General features: G+C 45.2%; 2 protein-coding genes across 5 annotated transcripts in view; one reads left to right on the top strand and one right to left on the bottom strand.

Annotated features, from left to right (window-relative positions):
• Window positions 1-16,021, bottom strand: part of Zmynd12 (zinc finger MYND-type containing 12) — a 24,666-nt gene extending 8,645 nt beyond the window's left edge. Inside the window, exons 1-3 of one of the 2 annotated variants that reach the window (XM_036179767.1) lie at window positions 15,714-16,021; window positions 8,136-8,277; window positions 3,604-3,775 (exon numbers count right to left, since the gene is read on the bottom strand). In XM_036179767.1, coding sequence (XP_036035660.1) covers window positions 3,604-3,775; window positions 8,136-8,277; window positions 15,714-15,823 — 424 coding nt within the window. In that variant the 5' untranslated portion in view covers window positions 15,824-16,021. The remainder of the gene's footprint in view (window positions 1-3,603; window positions 3,776-8,135; window positions 8,278-15,713) is intronic. The other variant, XM_036179768.1, reaches the window with a different exon arrangement.
• Ppcs (phosphopantothenoylcysteine synthetase) lies at window positions 15,946-20,071 on the top strand. 3 transcript variants are annotated; one of them, XM_036179763.1, is made up of 3 exons: window positions 15,946-16,887; window positions 17,050-17,153; window positions 19,305-20,071. In XM_036179763.1, the coding sequence occupies exons 1-3, from the start codon at window positions 16,182-16,184 to the stop codon at window positions 19,626-19,628; spliced, it is 1,134 nt and encodes a 377-aa protein (XP_036035656.1). In that variant the 5' UTR covers window positions 15,946-16,181; the 3' UTR covers window positions 19,629-20,071. The 3 variants fall into 3 exon arrangements, with proteins under 3 accessions (XP_036035656.1, XP_036035659.1, XP_036035657.1); XM_036179766.1 differs by lacking the exon at window positions 17,050-17,153 and having other exon boundaries at window positions 16,824-16,887; XM_036179764.1 differs by lacking the exons at window positions 15,946-16,887; window positions 17,050-17,153 and adding an exon at window positions 17,195-17,368.

Below are 20,071 nucleotides of genomic sequence, written 5' to 3'. Positions count from 1 at the left end.
GTGCATGCCTTTAATTCCAGCACTCCGAAGGCAGAGGCAGGAGGAGTTTCATGAGTGTGAGGCCAGCCTGGTCTACATAGAGATATTCTATCTCAAAAACTACCAAATAAATAAATAGGTTATAATTCAGTTTTTAAAGAATATACAATGAAATATGAGTTGTCATTCATTGATACAAATATTTATAGGTGCTGCAAACTGCTCGTGAACGTTCATAGCAATCTATTCATAACAAATGTTCATCAGTTGATAGCATATCCTTATCCATGAGTAAACTGTGACTAGTCATAAAAAGAATATGGCCTGGATCCCTGCTACAGAGCAGATGGCTTGAAAACAGCATGCTAAGTGAAAGAAGCCAGGCACCAAAAGCCACATATGGTCAGATTCCATTTATGTGAAATGCCCAGAACAGGCACATGCACAGAGAGACAGAAGTTAGTAGTGGCTGGGAGTGGAGGAATCAGGGAGAGGAACAAGTGTGGATGTCTAATGAGGGGTAACTACTAATAATTACATGGTTTTTAGAGGTGACAGAATGTTCTATAATTAAATAGAGTGAGTTATACAACCTTTTAAATATATTAGATTGTACCTCAAAAGGGTGAATTTATAAATTATGAATTCTCTCTTTCTGTACACACACACTAGACCTTTAAATAAATTTTTATTTATTTATTTACTTGGTAATTTTTTGTTTTGTTTTAGGTAGGGTCTCTGTAGCTCTGGTCTTGAACTCTATATAGACCAGATCTCTATAGAGATCCTCTTGCCTCTGCCTCCTGAGTGCTGGGAAATAAAGGTGCATACCATTATACCAGGTTTATACCAGGCTTTTAAAAATACTTATTTTTAGGGCTGGGTGGTGGAGGTACATGTCTTTAATCCCAACATCAGGAGGCAGAGGCAGGTAGATCTCTGAGTTTAAGGCCAGCCTGGTCTACAGAATGAGTTCCAGGACAGCCAGGGCTACACAGAGAAACCTTGTCTTGAAAAAGAACAACAACAAAGTTCCCAAGGCCAAGTACAACTTCATCCAAACAAACAAACTAGAATTACAGTGATTCATGATAGAGAAGCATGGCCAGCCCTACTGTAGTAAAGGTATGACAGTGAGCGTTTGGGAACTCACGTCCTACTTGGTGGAAGGAGGTGCTGCCTGATTCTAGATGTGCTAATAAACCCAACTGAGATGGTTAAATTTAGGCAGAGCTGGGCTGCATAGCATCCAGACACTGTAGCTGAGGATGGTCTTGAACTTCTACCTTCCTGCCTCTACTCTAGACTTTACTTCTGTATTTTCCATCTAATATCTTCTGATCACTGTTGCCTATGAGTAAGCATCAGTAATGGAAAAGTTGTGTTTGTTTATCAGATGGGTTGAGAACACACTATCACTTTCGTGACATGCCTGTCCCAAATCCTCAATACAGTCACAAATACAACTGAGGGGTGCTTTATATAGTGATTGGTGAGGCTGGAGAGTTGGCTCAATAGTTAAGAGCACAGACTGCTCTTCCAGAGGTGCTAGGGTTCAATTCCCAGCACCCACATGGCAGCTCACAGCTATGTGTACTTCTAATTCCTAGGGATCTGGTGCCCTCTTCTTGATTTCTCAGGTACTAGGAACAGATGTGGTGTACAAACATACATGCAGGTGAAACACCCCTATGCATAAAATAATACAACTTTTTAATTGGCCAATCATCTATGATGTTGTGGGATAATTTTTTTGTATACTGTAAAGATGTGTCTCTGCCTAAGGTGCCTTCTGATTGGTTTAATAAAAAACTGAATGGCCAATAGCTAGGCAGGAGAAAATAGGCGGGACTTCTAGGGAGAGAACTCTGGGAAGAAGAGAGGCAAAGATGCCAGTGAGACACCAAAGAAGTCAGACACACAGTACAGAGGAGAGGTAACCGAGCCACATGGCAGAATGCAGATTAATAAAAACAGGTTAAGTTATAGGAGCTAGCTGGGGAAAAGCCTAAACTAAGGCCAAGCTTTCATAATTAAAAAGTCTCCATGTTGTTATTTGCAGGCTGGTGGTCCTGATGAGACAATAAAACTCCACTCAGAAAGTATCAAGGTCAAAAAAGCTGAGGAAAAGCTGAGAAACATTTCAAAGTGAAGATTAAGCATAAGGCAACAAGAGAGAAAATGTGTCTGAATTGTGACTCCTGGGGCTATAAACACATTGTTGGAGAAGCCTGAATGGGATCTTCTTAGAAGGGGAAGTGCTTTATGGGAAGTGCACACTTGAGAGTTCCAGACACAAAGACCCTCTCTCTGCTTTACAGTAAGCAGCATGATCAGTGATGGCTTGCACGGGCTCTTATATTACACCAACAAGCTAGATATGTGCTTTACAGTTGAGCTATAGTACTAGCCTGAAAAATGTTATTCAAAATGATGGCTATTAAGATGTATATGGTACCTAAAACACTGCAGATGCTCAAGAATGTAAATTCCTCTCAGAATGCTGATCTCCTATAGCAACCCACAGGCAGGTGTCTGCTAAGATCGGCCCTCACTTTAATGGTAGTGGGTTCCTCTACTTCTGAACTTTGACCCCCGGGAACAAGGGTAGCTTCTACATTTCAGCTGGATTAACAAAATTCTGTCTTCTAGGAATTTGCAAAGGAAATCAGATGCTAATCCACTTCTGCTTCTCAACTTGAATCTAGAGGACATGCAGATTTAACTACATCTGATATCTGAGGGTAACTGTCTGCTGCGGTGAGCAAAGGATGTTAAAATTTAGTCTGCAGGTAGGCAAACTGAAGCAGATACCTACAATGGGGCAGAGACAAGAAAGAAGGCTGGATGTAGCTGAGTTGATAGGGTATTGGCCTAGCATGCATGAAGCCCTGGGTTCGACAACACATGGGAATTTAGTGTCTGCCTGAAATCTCAACACTGAAGGGTGGTGGAGGCAGAAGGATCAGAATTTCAAAGTCACCTCTTAAGCAACCTAGTGAGTTTGAGGACAGCCTGAGATTCATAAAGGACCCTTAAAAGAAAGAGAAGAGCCTAGGAGAAAGTCGGAGAGTGCAGCCCATTTCCTATAGCAGTCGGCCCTTTAACCCCCTTACATCACTCCAACAGTCTAATCGATTTCTTCCCTTTGCCCAGGCCAACTTGGGCGGATTTTTTTTTTTAAATACAGTGTTTCTTTGTATAGCCCTGTCTGGCCTGGAACTAGCCCCCATAGACCAGGCTGACATCGAACTTACAGAGATCTCCCTGCCTCTGCCTCCCAAGTGCTAGGATTAACGCTGTGCACCACCACCTCCCAGCTGGTTTTTTTTTTTTTTTTTGAGACAGAGTCTCTCTTATGTAGAGTCCTAGCTGTCCTGGAACTTGCTGTATAGACCAGGGTGGCCTCCTGCCTCTGCCTCCCCAGGGCTAGGATTAAAGGTGAATGCCACCAAGCCCAGTTGGAGTGGATTTTTGTCAACTGTGGTCACTGCCTTCCCCCTCCTTTGGCTATACCAAAAAAGGGAGTGTGGAATCAGACCCTTCCAGCAAGTATGTCTTGCCCCTGTAGGAATCAATACAGAACTTCAACAGGTTCCAGGGTCTAAAGTCAGCCCCACTCACCAAGGCTGGCCTCAGCCAGGAGCAGGTAAGCAGGCACCAGCTCTACTGAGCTCAGGCCGTGCACATTCATGCGGAATCGAAGGGAGTGCAGAGCCGCAGGGACAGCGTCTTCATGTTTTCCTTCAAAAAGGTATTTCTGGGCAACAGTGTAGCAGAATTCGATCAAGTGCTTCTGTGGAAGGTGGGATAGACACTGTGAGGCAGTCCCGAGGGAAAGGCACAGGTGGAAACACCTCAGGTAATGTCAATGCCTGGCTGAAGGCACTTGGTGAGCCTGCCTGTATTAGGTGACATGAGATTCAGGGCTGGGGTGGATAAAAATGCAAACTTGGGGCCCTAAGTCCAAGGTCCAGGAACAGGTATCTCGTTCCAGTTCAGAATTTGGCAGACAGGCGGCTCTAGATGAACAGTATTCAGCATTCCTGTATTCTTGTTCTTAGCGTCCTTTTCCATCATTACTTTTTATTTCTTTCTTTTTAAAGACAGAGTCTTATGTAGTCCAGGACAGCCTCAAACTCACTATGTGGATGAACATATGCCACTATCCAGTTTTATGTGGTACCAAAGCTTGAACCTAGGGTTTGGTACCTGCTAGCCAAGCCCCTACCAACTGATGTGCATCACTGGCCTTATCCTTCCAGTTCTAATAAAACTTGAATTTAGCAAAGCTATAGATGACACAGGACAATCCAAAATCTCTGTCTACAGAAAGACTGTAAGCACCAGAGGACTGGGACCACTGCTTCAAAATAGTCTCTTCTAGACATAACAGGGACACTGCACCCATGAACTCTCAACAATATGGTTGTTCATGCAAGACCAGACCAGCCATGGATGGGGGACATTTCCTAAGAGCTAGTGGTAGTCAGTGGCTGCTGAGGGGCAACCAGTTTTCTTCAGGGATGAACCATCTGAAGGCTTCCCAATCCCAAGGGGTCAGGTCCCCAATTATGTGCATACAGGCAACACTACAGGGGACACACACACACACACACACACACACACACACACACACACACACCCCATTACAGAAGAGGTCATGAATTTGAGAGGGGTAGGGGAACACGGGAGGCACTGGAAGAGAACAGGGAGGGTAGAAAGGGTGCAAAGTATGTATGAAATTCTGAAGAAATTAACATTTAAATTCAAAAAGTAAAACTTTCTGTCTTTATATTTGAGTTAATTTCAAGAAAACATCTCTTTTTCCTTCTGGAAGTATCCTGCCTGGCTAATATAAAAACAACTTTCAAGTCCTCATTGTTCTCAGATGATTGGAGTTTTATAACACTAAAATTAATGAGTTTCAGGGGGCTAATTTTGGGGGTCTGGGGAGATAGCTCAGTGGGTAAAATGCCGGTTGTACAAGCCTGAGGACCTGAATCCAGGTCCTTAGCACCTACATAAAACATCATAGTATTCACAATAACCATAGACTGGAAGAGGGACCCCAGCGTCTCACTAACCAACCAGCCTAGCCAAAAGGGCAAGCTCCAGGCTCAGTGAGAGACCTTGTCTCAAAACACAAGGTGGGTAGCAGCAGAGAAAGACAACCCAAGTCAACTTCTGGCCTCCACACATGCAAGCATACCTGCATACACATGTGTGCACATGCATACAGAGGGGATTAATTTTCAAAATAATAATTGATATTCTTTTTTTCTTTTTTTTGGTTTTTCAAGACAGGGTTTCTCTATGTAGCCCTGGCTGTCTTCGAACTCACAGAGATGCACCTGCCTCTGCCTCCCAAGTGCTGGAACTAAAGGTGCGTGTGCCATCACTGCCTGGCTAATAATTGATATTCTTAGTTGGGTGGTGGTGGCACACACCTTTAATCCCAGCACTTGGGAGGCAGAGGCAGATGGATCTCTGAGTTCGAGGCCAGCCTGGTCTACAGAGCTAATTCCAGGACAGCCAGGGCTACACAGAGAAACCCTGTCTCAAAGAACCACAAAAAAAATTAAAATAATGATAATAATTTATATTCCTTTAATGCCATAATGTAAATTAGTTTTTATAGTCTCCTTTATACCCTGATGTAGTTAGAGTTTTCCTGCCTGGCCCAGTCAGGACAAATCTCTCTTACCCGCCAGTCCCACAGTCGCTCAGACCCAACCAAGAAAGCACACAGAAACTTACATTGTTTAGAAACTGTATGGCTATGGCAGGCTTCTTGTTATCTACTTCTTCTATCTTAAATTAACCCATTTCTGTTAGTCTATACTTTGCCACATGGCTCGTGGCTTACCAGTGTTTTTACATGTTGCTTCTCATGGCGGCGGCTGGCGGTGTCTCTCCCCAGTCTTCTACTTCCCAGAATTCTCTACTCTCTTATCCCCGCCTATACTTCCTGCCTGGCCACTGGCCAATCAGAACTTTATTTACACAGAGCGATATCCACAGCACCCTGATATATTAATATCATTTTTATTTCCTCTTATACCAGTGGTCCCTAATGCTATAACCCTTTAATACAGTTCTTCACGGTGTGGTGACCCCCAACCATAAAATTTTCATTGTTACTTCATACCTGCAATTTTGCTACTGTTATGAATCATAAATGTAGATATTTTTTCAAAAGGTCATGACCCACAGGTTGAGAAACAATGTCTTATAACCTAAAGCTCTTACCATAGTACTTGGTGCATGGATTCCATGGACTGAACCATGCCCCACCCAAGCTCTAACTCCTTGTCCCTCAGGATATGATGAAAAGTTTCTGCACTCCATAACCCAGCAATCCACATCAGATCAAATCAGATTGAACTAGAAAAAGCCACGGTTTAATGAGTAAAGGGCTCCAGGGTGATTTTTTTGGCACCCCAAAAAACCAAAGGAAAGGAAACCAAAAACCACATGTCTGTTTTCTGGGATGCTGTTCAAATGCCCTGTGGGAGTGGTCTTGAGCACCTCTGGGGGAGGAGCTGTGTTTGGAGGAGCTTTCTGAGGGGCAGGGTCTGGGCAGAGAGGTGAGGCTCCCACCAGAACATTCCAGATTCTTTGGGTATATGGATGCCAGGGTACCAGGGGCTTAGGTGAAGCTCCCACCAGAACAGATTGTATTTGCATAAAGTGCTCTCCAAAGAGGTGGTTAAGTTAAAATAGATCCCCTCACATAGACTGCATCTAGTTTAACCTATTAGGCATCGTAGTTACATTGTGTGTGTGTGTGTGGGGGGGGGGGTGTCCATATGTGCCATAATGCATATTGGTCAGAGGACAAATTCTGGGCGTCAGATCTCTCCTTTGACATTGTGGGTTATGGGGATGGAACTTAGGTTGTCAGGCTCAGTACCCTTCCCCATTAAGCCATGTTACCAGCATTGACTGGTGTCTTTATAAGAAAAATAGGACAGCCAAAGAAACGCCAGAGTGTTGTAGAATATTATTTCAAGATGTGTTACTTTTGTTTATGCTCTGGGACATTTGATTAATGATGCAAAGATGTGTTTGATTAAATAAAATTCACCTGCGGTCAGGAGGCTGAGTCAGCAATTAGCTGACAGGAAGTGGTAGGGAGGAGCCAGGTGAGAAAGGGTTTATAAGGACAGTGAGAAGCTCGAGGGCTTTTTAGAGACGTGAGCAAAGAGAGGACGTGAGCTACTTGCTATTCAGCCTCTGAAGCGCAGAATTCCACCTTAACCTTTGAACCTTGAGTCCTTTAGAGGGACAGAGATTTAGTTAAGTTCCTTTTGTAGCTTTGAAAGAGTTGGTGCTTGAGCGAACAGAATTCTCTCTGGCTATGGCCCTTGAGGCCTAATCCCCGAGTTGCTGATTCAGTTGGTGATTCAGACAGCTATGGCTTAAAAGGCAGCAACAATTTAAAAACAACAACAGTGATGTGTGCACACAGGCCCACATAAAGACTCGGCAGGAAGGCAGCCACCTATCAGCCAGGAAGAGAGATCTTAGGAGACACCAAATCTGGGTCTTGGGAGAAGGCTCAGTCAGTAAAGTGACTCATAAGCATGAGGACTTGAGTTCAACATGCAGAGAGACCAAGGGAAAAAGCTGGGCATGGTGTCCACGCTTGTACTCCCAGCACTGAGGAGATAGCCACAGGCTGGGGCTCACTGGCCAGCTAGGCTAACCTACTTGGTGAAACCCAGCCCAGTGAGAGACCCTGTCTCCAAAGACCAAGACCAAGACCAAGGTAAATGGCTTCTGAAGGACACCTAACGCTGTCCTGTGGCGTCCAAAGGCAATTCAAACACACATGTACACCCGAAGATACACAGGGTGCGGGCAGAAGACTGGGAGGGTTGGGAGAGGACAGTGGGGGGAAGAAGAGGTGGGAAAGGGAAGGGGATGGGGGAGGGTACAAACCTTGACTTGGACCTTCAACCTCCAGCAGTGTTGAGAAAATGAACGCTTGTATGCGCTGCTCTATCTGTGGTATCTTGTTATGGCCACTCAAGCAAACCAGCACAGTGGGTAGTCAGTGAAAATGTGGGAAATGACCCAGTGAACGGGACTGTGATTGGCAACATGAAGACCCAGGCCCCGCCCTCACTATCACCGGCTGTAGGACTTGCCTGTCGCTTCTGCAGCTGCTGCAGGCCATGCTGCCTTTCTTCCTCTGAGTTATAGAAGGGCATGGTGGTACGCAGAGGAATTAGCAGCTGGCATATCTTCTCATGGATGCTGCCCCAATCAGCCTTCTGATGCACAGGCCCACTGGCAACAAAAACACACGGCGTTACCTTGCTCTTTATCTCCTCCAGCCTAGCTCTAAAGTCTAGAAGAGTCTGCCCAACCAAACGTGGCAGGGGCCTGAAGCCCTTTCTGAGATGGAATTCTATCTTCTCTCATGTCTTTATTTGTATAAAAACTGCATTGGCAGGGAGGAGGGTGGTAGAGGCTGGAGAGATGGCTCAGCAGTGCTCTTAACTGTTCTTCCAGAGGTCCTGAGTTCAGTTCCCAGCAAGCACATGATGGCTCACAACCATCTGTAAAAGGACCTGGCACCCTCTTCTGGCCTGCAGGCACACATGCAGGCAGAACACTGTATACATAGTAAATAAATAAATCTTTTAAAAAACAAAACTGCTTTGGGATCCCTCACCACCAAAAAAGCAGATTAAAACTACCTTGAGATTCCAGTCAGAATGGTTATCAAGAAAACAAATGTTCTGAGTGTGGTCGCACACGCCTTTAATCCCAGCATTCAGGAGACAGAAGCAGGCCAATCTCTGTGACTTTGAGGCCAGCCTGGTCTACATAGAGAGTTCCAGGCCAACCAGTGTATACACAGTGAGACCCTGTTTTTAAAAAAGAGAAAGAAGCCGGGTGGTGGTGGCGCACGCCTTTAATCCCAGCACTCGGGAGGCAGAGCCAGGTGGATCTCTATGAGTTCGAGACCAGCCTGGTCTACAGAGTGAGTTCCAGGAAAGGCGCAAAGCTACAGAGAAACCCAGTCTCAGAAAAAAAAGAAAAGAAAAAAAAAGAGAGAAAGAAAAAATCAAAACAAAAAACAAGTGAACAACAAATAATGGAAATATGTAGGGAGAGATGAACCCGGTGGGAATACAGACTAGTGTGGAGATTTCTCAAAAAAACAAGAATAGGAGACCAGACAGGTGACGGTTCAGTGGTCTAGCGTACTTGCTCTTGCAGAGGACCTGGGTTTCATTCCCAATACCCACATGGTGACTCACGATAATTCCTAAGTGTGGTTCCAAGTGGTCCAACCCCTTCTCTGGACCTTCGAGAGCACTAGGCACACACGTGGTGCACAGACATACATGCAGGCAAAACATTCCTACACGCAGAATGAATTAATCTAAAACAATTTAGTCTAAAAACAGTACTACCACAAGGCCAAGCTATACCACTCCTGATGTGACTAAGTCCTTCACCAGAGAGGTTCCTGGACATCCATGGTTACTGCTGCATCATCTACAACAGCCAGGGAATGGAACCAGCCTAGATGGTCATCAATGGACAAATGAATAAAGAAAAGGTAGTATGTCTACATAGTGGAATTTTATTTAGCTGTAAAGAAAAATGAAATTATGACATTCTAAGGAAAATAGTTGGAACTGGAGGCCATTATGTTAAGTGAAATAAGTCAGACCTAGGAAGACAAATATTACATATTTTCTCTTACATGTAGTGCAGATTTAAATTTACACACACACACACACACACACAGAGAGAGAGAGAGAGAGAGAGAGAGAGAGAGAGAGAGAGAGAAATGTCACAGTAAAACCCTTTTCTTTGTGTGCTAACCAAAAATTATCTAAAAATAAACAGAAACTGTTGGGTTTGGGAAGGGGCCATGTGACGGGATCTTTTCTGCAGACCCCTGTTCACACTGGAGGTCACATATACACGCTGTGGCTCTTGTGTTAAGCACAGCAAACACAACCGGGTGTGGTAGCCCAGGCCTTTAATCCTAAACAGAGGCAGGCAGCTTTCATCCCAACTCTCAGGAGGCAGAGGCAGAGGCAGACAGATCTCTATAAGTTCAAGGCCAGCCTGGTCTACACAGTGATTTCCAGGACAGCCAAGGGTTATATAGTGAGACCCTGCCTCAATAAAGAAAGGAAAGGAAAGGAAAAGAGAAAAGAAAGAAAGAAATTTTTCTGGAAGAAATAAAAAAAAAAAAAGGAAGAAACCCAGAGGATGGGACAAAATACTGGCAAATCATTTATCTGACAAATGTCTTGTATCCAAAATATATTCAGAACTCCTAAAAAGTTAGAAGATCCAGTTCTTTTTGAAAGGGAGGAAGGATTTAAATAAACCTTCCTCCCAAAGAAGATATAAAATTGGCTAATTAGCACAGGAAAAGATACTTGTTAGTTACTGGGGAACTACAACGCCAGAGCTCCCTGCGAAGCCTTGTCAAACCCACTAGAACAGCTGTGAACACAGATATAACCAAGAGTCAGCAGGTCAGCATGGCAGGGTGTGCAAAAGTTAGACCCTCATTCCATGGAGGCCCAGGCAAGAGGGCTGCCATGAGTTCAAGGCCAACTGAACTACATAGTGAGTTCCAGGCCTCTCTGGGCTACAGAATGAGACCCTGTCAAACAAACGATGAAAATGCACGTACAATGAAGTCTGTAAACCAAACTGTCACTATCCTTTCTAAAGACATTGGCTTGGGGGCACAGCATAAAGTACCTTCTTACTCTCTCCTGCCTTCTTTAACATGATTGCAGCAGACATTGTTTTCTTTTTTTTTTTTTTAAAGATTTATTTATTATGTATAGTGTTCTGCCTGCACGTTTGCCTGCAGGCCAGAAGAGGGCGCCAGATCTCATTACAGATGGTTGTGAGCCACCATGTGGTTGCTGGGAATTGAACTCAGGACCTCTAACCTCTGAGCCATCTCTCGATCCCACTGTTTTATTTTCAAGAGTCAAAGTTACATTCAAGACCTTCTCCCACATCACAGCAACAAGAGGACATTCCCAGTGCAGTCTGAATGCCCACTCCCATCCCCCAGCAAGCCTGAAGACAATGCTGATGGTGCACGGACTATAGAAGAAAAATGTTTATAAAGTCTTTCTTAGACCCATCTCACAGACAATTCCTTTCCCTTCCCCAAGGAAAAGCTCCTCAGATCTATCAACTCCAGTGTTCAGATGTCCCCAAACAACTCTAGAACAATGTAAAGTTGTGTTTATTGTTTGTTTTGTTTCATTTTTCAAGACAGGGTTTCTCTGTATAGCCCTTGCTGTCCTAGAACTTGCTCTATTCACACAGGCTGGCCTTGAACTCACAGAGATCCGCCTGCCTCTCCCTCCCAAGAGCTGGGATTACAGGTGTGCACCACCACCACCTGCAAAGGTGTCGATTTTAATGAATGGAAGTTCTAGAGCACAGAACTCAGAGGATGGCAGTGGCATCGGGTGGTAAGAAGGCGGTTTTAGTCTCAGCTCTTAGCTATTGCTCTGACCTCTTGGGATTTTAACTCTGCATTTGGCTCTGTGTTTCTTATTTAATAAGACCGTTACATCTACATGAAGACTTTCTAATAAGTCTTTTCTGATATTAAAACTGCTTCCTTTTGTAATATGAAAAGGTGTACCCAAAGCTGAGTGAAGAGAAGACTGGGCATGAATTTCTTGGAGGAACCCAAGCCAGGGGATGTGGAAGCCAGTTCTACCGATTAATTGTTCAGCACACATGCTGCTCTTTTTGTTTATTTAATTTTTGGTCTTTTTCGAGACAGGATTTTTCTTTGTAGCTTTGGAACCTGTCCTAGAACTTACTCTGTAGACCAGGCTAGCCTCGAACTTACAGAGATCCACCTGCTCTGCTTCCCAAGTGCTAATATTTCTTAAAAGTAAGTCATCTTAACTCACTGGGACTTTTCAAGGGGGCAGTGGTTCATATGGTTTCCTGGGACAGACAGCCCTGTCTCCTCCCAGACACCAGCAGCAATGGGTCAGTGCAAGAGTGTCTGTCTCTGTCTGTCTGTTCACACACCTGCCCCCTCCTGTGTGTGTGTGTGTGTGTGTGTGTGTGTGTGTGTGTTTGCTGTGCTTTCCCTTGTTCACTAGGCCCTTGCTATTGAAAAGCTTCCAGCTCACGGGACAGCTTCTCTGGCACTCGTTATCTGCTGGAATTTCATCTCAATGATCATGTACTTCATGATCAGAAAGTAGTCATCTCCATCAGTTAGGGACACAGTAGCCTGGGCAGAATGGCCAGTCTTGAAGGGGAGTACCAGCCCAATCACAGGCTCCTCACAGTTTTCAGTGCCTTGTGGAAAATGGAGTAGGGGCTGGGTCTGACAGTGGCTTTCCCTACAGAAGCAGTGTGGTACTCCTCACACCGCTTCCTCTTCACAGCTCCCAGATGTGGGTCATGAAAGCGTGGCCAATGCATTGTGTCTTCCATGCTTTGCCATGCTGAGGAGTTTCCTGGTGACTGACTGCTTCCCAACACTAGGCTTGTTTTTGTTGCTGGAACAGTGTTGATAAGCACAGTTTCTTCAACGGCTAGCAAGTATTGCTCTTCCTAGGTGAGCTTGAGATGATTGTGTCAACTAGAGGAACCCTGAATCCAGGACCACAGTGACTGCATCTCACCTGGGTCAGCCTGGAGCCACCAGATAGCCCTCAACACTACACTTACATGGCCAGGCTTGACTGCTCTCACAGCCTTGTCACCGTCACCTTCTTGACAGTGTCCTCTACAGTAGTTTTTTGGTTTTTTAGTTTAGTTGGGTGTCGTGGTGCATGCCTTTAATCCCAGACGTAGAAGGATCTCGGAGTCTGAAGACAGCCTGGTCTACGTATTGAGTTCCAGGACAGCCAGGGCTACAAAGAGAGATCTTGTCTCAGAAAACCAACAATTAGATTTTGATGATGTCAAACTATTTTCTCTTTGGTTCCTTCTGATGTACAATCTAAAACCACACAGATTTATAATTATCTTCCCTTCTAAACCTTCTGTAGTTTTGTAGCTAACATTTAAGTCTTTCGTATATGATTATTTTTCACACAAGATAGAAGGTGCAGGCAGGTCTGAGTCCATCCTATTACATGTGAATGTCTACTGCACTGCGCACATTTGCTAAAGGTGCTGTCCTCAATGAATGTTTGAAAATCAGCTGATCTATGATCAGCTGATTACTTATAGACTCTCAATTCTGTACATACTGGAGCATTATAGGAAGTTTGGGAACTGGAAATGTTGTATTTCTGTATGAATTTTAGGATCAGCATGTCTAAGTTGGCATTTCACATGGATTGCACTGAATCTATAGAATAATTTGGAGACTGTGACTATCTTAATAATATGTATTTTAATTTCTTTCAACAATGTTTTGTTAGAACGTAGGTCTGATCCTGTAGAGTGAATCAGGCCATACCTCCCTGAAGCTCTCTCTGGGGTGGAATTAAACAGTCTGTGCTCCTTCATGCTTCTTGTCAAATACACCACAGTAAGCCCAGGCAACCCTAGAGTTTACATCAACCCTCAGCCTCCCAAGTGTCAAAATGACAGGCGTGAACCACCACACCCAGCTTCCCATTGCTTTTTTTCCTGTTTTGTTTTGTTTTGTTGTTTTTGTTTTTGCTGTTTTGTTTTTTTCTGAGACAGGGTTTCTCCAGCTGGCTTTGAACTCTGAGACCTACCTGCCTCTGTCCCTGAGTGCTGAGATTAAAGGTGTGCACCACCGCCCTCCTGCTTTTTATTATTAAAATACCACTTGACTTTTTCTCCCTGCTGGCCAGTGAAGGTATTTAAAGTTGTATCATGCATTCAAATTAAAGGAAAAATATTGCAAATTACTCTTATCTATATGCTATGAACTGAGGATTCTTCGATCTACTATTAACGTTTCAGTGTGTACTTTTTATAAAATTATCCTTCTTAAAATGTTCTATTCCAGGCCAGCAAGATGGCTTCCCACCAAGCCACATGCTGAAATGGAGAACTAACCCCTGAAAGTTTTCTTCTGAACTGCACACACACTAACACAATTAAATAAATAAATGTACTGTTTTTTAATGTTCTGCCACCTGGGAACACAGTCATAATTAATGGTATATAACATAATTGTATTTAGAAGAAAACAGAAGGAATTTCACCAAAATGCCTTTTTTTTTTTTTTTTTTTTTTTTTTAACTGAGCGATAGGACTTGGATTTAGTTCACAGGCTACTTGCCAAGATTGAGGATGTACTGAGTGAAACATGGAGAAAGGCATCTGGAATGGTCTGAAAAAGGAACCTTCACTCTGTACCTGGAGCACTGTAATAGTTAGGCAGGGTCTACCCTCCAATGCAGCACCCTGCTGCTGCCTGTCATCCTCATGAACACAAACAACGTCACATCAACTCCAAACCACCCACATGGCTTGCTCAGGGGCAAATTCCAAATGCAGTCATCTAGTGTCACCCCAACCTCTAGCTTCTTGGTTCAAACTCCTCCCCCTAACTGATCACAGCCCTTTTAACTGTTTTTTGACTCAACTCATAGAAAGAAATAAAATTTATGAATATGTATTATTTATACAGTATAAATATAGGTTGTGACTTAGTCATGACCTGATGCATCCCAGTCTGCAACATGGAAATCACTGACTGCCCCTCACACGGTTTTCTTTACCACCTAGGTTCCAGCCAGCTGTCCTCTCACCCTTAGTCCAAACTAGTCCCGGATAGCTGGGAAGACCTCCCCTTCTTCACGTAGCAAGCCTCTGCTGGCCTCTCCTTACTCAACCTAAATGTTATTTCCTCAGAGAAACCTTTTTAGATACTGTTGCAGTCACCATGTTTCCATCCTCAGACATCTCAGGTTTAGTGCACCCTGAGTGACAGTATGTGTCATGTACAATGGATAATAATGACTATGAGTTAGGTTGGGAATGTTAACATCCTAATTTGTGAGGCCCAAACAATCCAGGGTTGGGAATGTAATCTAGCTGGTAGTATCTACTAGTATGCTGGGACCCTGGGGTTCCAGGGTCACACAAACCAGGTATGTTGGCACACACTTGTACCCCCAGCCCTTGAGGGGTATAGATAGAAAGATCAAAAGTTCGATCCTTAGTTTACATAGTGAGTTTGAAGCCAACTGACTACACGAAACCGTCTTCCTCTTGAATTACTAGGTCCTCTACACTCAGACTCTCTTAGCTGTGCACTGGCCAATTAGTCTTCTTTTTGGTCCGCAAGGACACAAGTCTTTCCTACTTATGAGCCCTATCTGTGCCCTTTCCAGGTGCTTACTATCTTCAGACCAAGTATCCACCGTCAGAGAAGCTGTCTGCCCAATTTCTCACATTTCCTTTGACTTCTGACATTTCCCCCTGAAATTATCATTTATTTACTTCACTGTCTTCCGAGCTATAATGTTTGAGCTTTGAGGGAATGGATCTACAGTACTGGCCCATTACGTTCAGCACCCAGAACGGGGCCCCACACGGTAACAGTAGGACCCCTGGGAAACATCAGGGGAAAAACCAGTAGAGTGGGAGAGGAGGCAGACGAAGCCACAGGAGTCTTAGAGAAGCGTCTTCAAGCCTGCTCTGGCCTTGAGGGGTCGTTGGCAGAAAGAGTCACCACGTATACAGACACACAAGGCCAGCCCCAGGGTTCGGAGACAGGCAGGGAGCAAAGGCGCCAGGCACCGCGTTCCAGGGCCTACCAGTAATAAGTGACTGTACAAGCCGTGCACACCCTCTCGGCCGGGGCTTCGCACACCTCACAGCAGAGCCGGCGCCCCTTGGGCACCGCCAGCGGGTAGATCACGTTCATGGTGCAGCCCCGCAGTGTCTGTCTCCAGGACGGTTGCCAGGCTCGCCCACGAAAGACATAGACGTCACGTGACAACCGCGGGCCAGCAGGGTAGACCGGATTTCAAGGGCAAGGGGGCGGGGAGCGAGGCGGGACTAACAGCGGTAATCGGGAAGGGAAGAATGCAAACTCATAAATCCCAAAGGTTAAACGGCTAGAATTTGATTGCAATGGAACCCAAGCTTGGAGAGGGATGTACGGTGGCCGATAAGGGGAAAAAAATTTTTTTTAATCCACTTAGCTTTCCAGACTAGGAAACCCACAGGAAGTATAATTTTTCTGGATTTTCGAAAAAGACGCTTCCTCTCAATGCACTTCGATGGACTCTGACAGACCGACCGACAAGCATTTTGAAGCCTTGGCGAGGTCAGGACCTAGGGATGTCCAGAGGGCAGGGAACGCCCACAGTCACTATTTGCGGTTGCGCGTAGCTCAGGAATCCGGAAGGGGGCGTGGCGCCGGCGGCCGGCGTGCCGGGACGCAGTGGTTCCTGCGTGCAAGTGACTCTAGCTTGCAGATGGCGGAAATGGACCTGGTCGCGGACTTGCCGCGACCCGAGGGTGCTGCGCGCTGGGCAGAGGTTATGGCTCGCTTTGCGGCCAGGCTGGGCGCGCAAGGTCGGCGGGTGGTGCTGGTCACGTCAGGAGGCACCAAGGTCCCCTTGGAAGCGCGAGCCGTGCGCTTTCTGGACAACTTCAGCAGCGGGCGACGCGGGGCAGCGTCGGCCGAAGTCTTCCTGGCTGCGGGTTACGGGGTCCTGTTCTTGTACCGAGCGCGCTCGGCCTTCCCCTATGCCCACCGCTTCCCGCCCCAGACCTGGCTGTCGGCCCTGCGGCCTTCTGGCCCAGCCCAGTCGGGGAAACTGAGTCTGGAGGCCGAAGAGAATGCACTCCCGGGCTTTGCTGCAGCATTGCAAAGCTACCAAGAGGCAGCTGCTGCTGGCACCTTCCTGGCAGTAGAGTTTACCACTTTGGCGGACTACCTGCATCTACTGCAGGCTGCGGCTCTGGCTCTCAACCCACTAGGTGAGTGCTGTAAGGAACCCAAAGGTTCCTTGGATGTAAAGACATTCTTCCAGCCTCTTTTCCCTCATGCTTGCTGCTTACCCCACAGCCAGGGAACTCAAGTTGGAAAGAAACAGACCCCAGGCCCTTCCCCGATTTCTTAGACTCTGGTTTTCTTTACAGGCTCTTCAGCGATGTTTTACCTGGCTGCAGCAGTGTCAGATTTCTATATTCCTGTCTCGGAAATGCCTGAACACAAGATCCACTCATCTGGTGGCCCACTGCAGGTGATGGGCTCTCTTCCAGAGATCTGACCCCCTATAACCAGTCTTGGGTTACTTTCCTCTTGATCTGGAGATGGCCTTTCTGCATTCTGTATGAGCTAGGCACTGGGAATACAGAGATGAATAAGACACTGCCCTCCGTCAAGGACCTCACAATCTAGCGAGGGCCTGGACACCAGCCATAATCACAAATCAGAATGATAAATGCTGTAGTGGAGGTATGTACACAGAGCAGTCAGATCTCGGGGTAGTGAGCTGGGGGAGTCAAGTTTTCCTGGAGATGGACTCATCGGAAGATGGGTATAATAAAAGTGGGGAAGGTCATTCAAAGTGGAGTTACAAGTTGTAGTTTGCAATTGGGTAATGTTCTGTGAAATGAAGTGCTTTGGTAAAACTGAAAGAGGCAGCTTGCCTTTTCGTGGGGTTGGGGAGAACAACCTTGGTTTTTGTTTTTTGGGGTTTTTGCTTGTTTGTTTTTTGGGGGTTTTGTTTTGTTTTGTTGGTTTGTTTATTTTTTGAGACAAGGTTTCTCTGTAGCTTTGGTGCCTGTCCTGGAACTCCCTCTAGACCAGACTGGCCTGGAATTTACAGAGATCCACCTGCCTTTGCCTCCCTAGTGGTGGGATTAAAGGCGTGGACCAACACTGCAGGGCTTGGATTCCTTCTTAAGACACTTGGTCTTTATCTTGTGAAAGACAAAGGCACTTAGGTGGAACAAAGAGATAACAGTTTCTGTTTGGGCTTAGTAACACATTCCCTTCATTGCAGCCCTTCAGGTACAGATGATCTCTATGAGTTCAAGGCCAGCCTGGACTACATAGTGAGTTCCAGGCCGGCCAGGGCTGCACAGTGAGACCCCATCTCAAATAAAAATAAAAGGTTTTGTTTGTAAAGAATATTCTAGCATTTTTAAAGATGAGGTAGGAAATAGAGTGGGTAAATAGGAGTTAGTATAGTTTAAGGAAAAGGTATTAGAGGATAGTGTCGTGGCTGAGAATTTAAGGTGATTTGGTGCCTTGGAACCTGAGAGAATTCATAGACATTTATTGGATAAGTAGTTTATAGATGGAGCTATTGGAAGGGCACCTTTGGGACAGTTGACTTACACATTTTGGAGTGCTTCCTGTGTGTCGAGTACTACGGTAGTACCTAGAGAGGAGGAGAAGTACACTAGCAGTCTCTAACACTGCTCGCACTCTTGAGGGGAGTAGAAGCCCTGCCACTGTGCACCGGTGAACTGGTGATAAATGCAAAGAGAGAGAGAAAGCGGGAGCTTGTGTGTGATTTCTGTCTCACTTGCTAACGGGCCGCATACTCTTTAGCAGTCTTGGGAGCTCCAGTTTTTTTATTTACCTTGAGAATAGACAGAATGGCTCAGTATTCCCCTTTGGTTATATATATAAGGCTTTAGGAAACAGGGCAGGAACTTGAATCAAGTGAAGACCAAGTCATTTGTGTCCTCGCTGGTCTGTTGTGATTGTTGTATTTATACCTGTAGTTAACCAATGAAAAAAAATGCAAATAGAAACCAGTAGCCACTCCAGCAAGTTGACATGTTTTAGAAGAAGTTTAAAAACCAGTATTAATGGACTTCTGCCAAAGTGATATTCCCATGAGTGGATTACATTTGTTTATCTTCAGATTTGCATTAAAAAGAGATGAATGTGATCAAAATACAATGTATAAGGTTCTGAAAGAGTTAACAGATACTGAAATGAGTTAAAGGGAGTGCTGGGCATGGTGTCACTTCCCACCTCTAGTCCCAGCACTCTGGAGACAGAAGCTGGAAGATCTGAGTTTGCAGCCAGCCTGGTCCATATGCCAAGTTCTGTCTAGGTCAGCCAGGGCTGCATAGTGAGACCCTGTCTTCAAAAGTCATAACAATAGTAAAATAAAAGGGAATCAATTGTAATGAGAATGACAGAACAGTACAGGTTCAGAAAACATTTTACCCCAAAGCAGACGTGAGGCCTAGAATTTAGGTGCCATGAGCCCTACAGAACCTAGTCTTTAGGCATTTAGTGTGCTCCAAGAAGTTACACAATGAGAAATCCCATTTACACTTCGGCACAGGTCGGTCCCTGATTGCTTAGATTCCTGGCAGGGACTGACCAGTGTTTACTTATTAAACTTTGTGTGCTCTTTCCCGTACAGATAACGATGAAGATGGTGCCAAAAATGCTTTCTCCTCTGGTTAAAGATTGGGCTCCCAAAGCCTTTATAGTTTCCTTTAAGCTGGAAACTGACCCCACCATCATCATTAATCGAGCTCGGAATGCTTTGGAGGTCTACCAGCATCAAGTGGTGGTGGCCAATATCCTCGAGTCAATACAGTCCTTTGTGGTCATTGTCACCAGAGACTCAGAAACCAAGTTACTGCTGTCGGAGGATGAAATCGCAAAAGGCATGGTGATAGAGGAGAAGATAGTGGAGGACCTTCGCTCGCGACACACGGCGTTTATATGCGACAAACACTGAAGGAAGCGCTGGCCTATCACCCATCCAGGGTTCTTACAGCTGGCAGGAAGTAGGATGAATCCTTTGCTAAGGGTACAGACAATGAGGAAACAGTGTGCAGGCAATATATGTCAGAATTTTGTTTCTGACTGAACCGCTTGACACACTCCTCTTGATTTGGAAGTGGAACAAGAACTGTTTTTTACTTTTTACAAAGCTGGCTGGGATTTCGTGTTCTTCAGAACAGATGTGGGGGACTTACACTGCGTGTCAGCCTACTGTACAATAGAAGGATCGTGGACGCAGGAGTGGTCATGCTCTGAAGATCAGGTATTTATCAAGTGCCTACCATGTGCCAGGGCCTGTAAGAGCTTTGATAGTTGAAAAGATGAATAAACAATGTCTGGTTCAGGAACTGGATGTACAAAAATTTAAGTGCAATAAAGTATGTGCCCACAAACTGA

Source organism: Onychomys torridus, chromosome 2, assembly GCF_903995425.1.
Source record: "Onychomys torridus chromosome 2, mOncTor1.1, whole genome shotgun sequence".
Lineage (NCBI taxonomy): Eukaryota > Metazoa > Chordata > Mammalia > Rodentia > Cricetidae > Onychomys > Onychomys torridus.
This window is presented reverse-complemented; position numbering and strand designations above follow the sequence as displayed.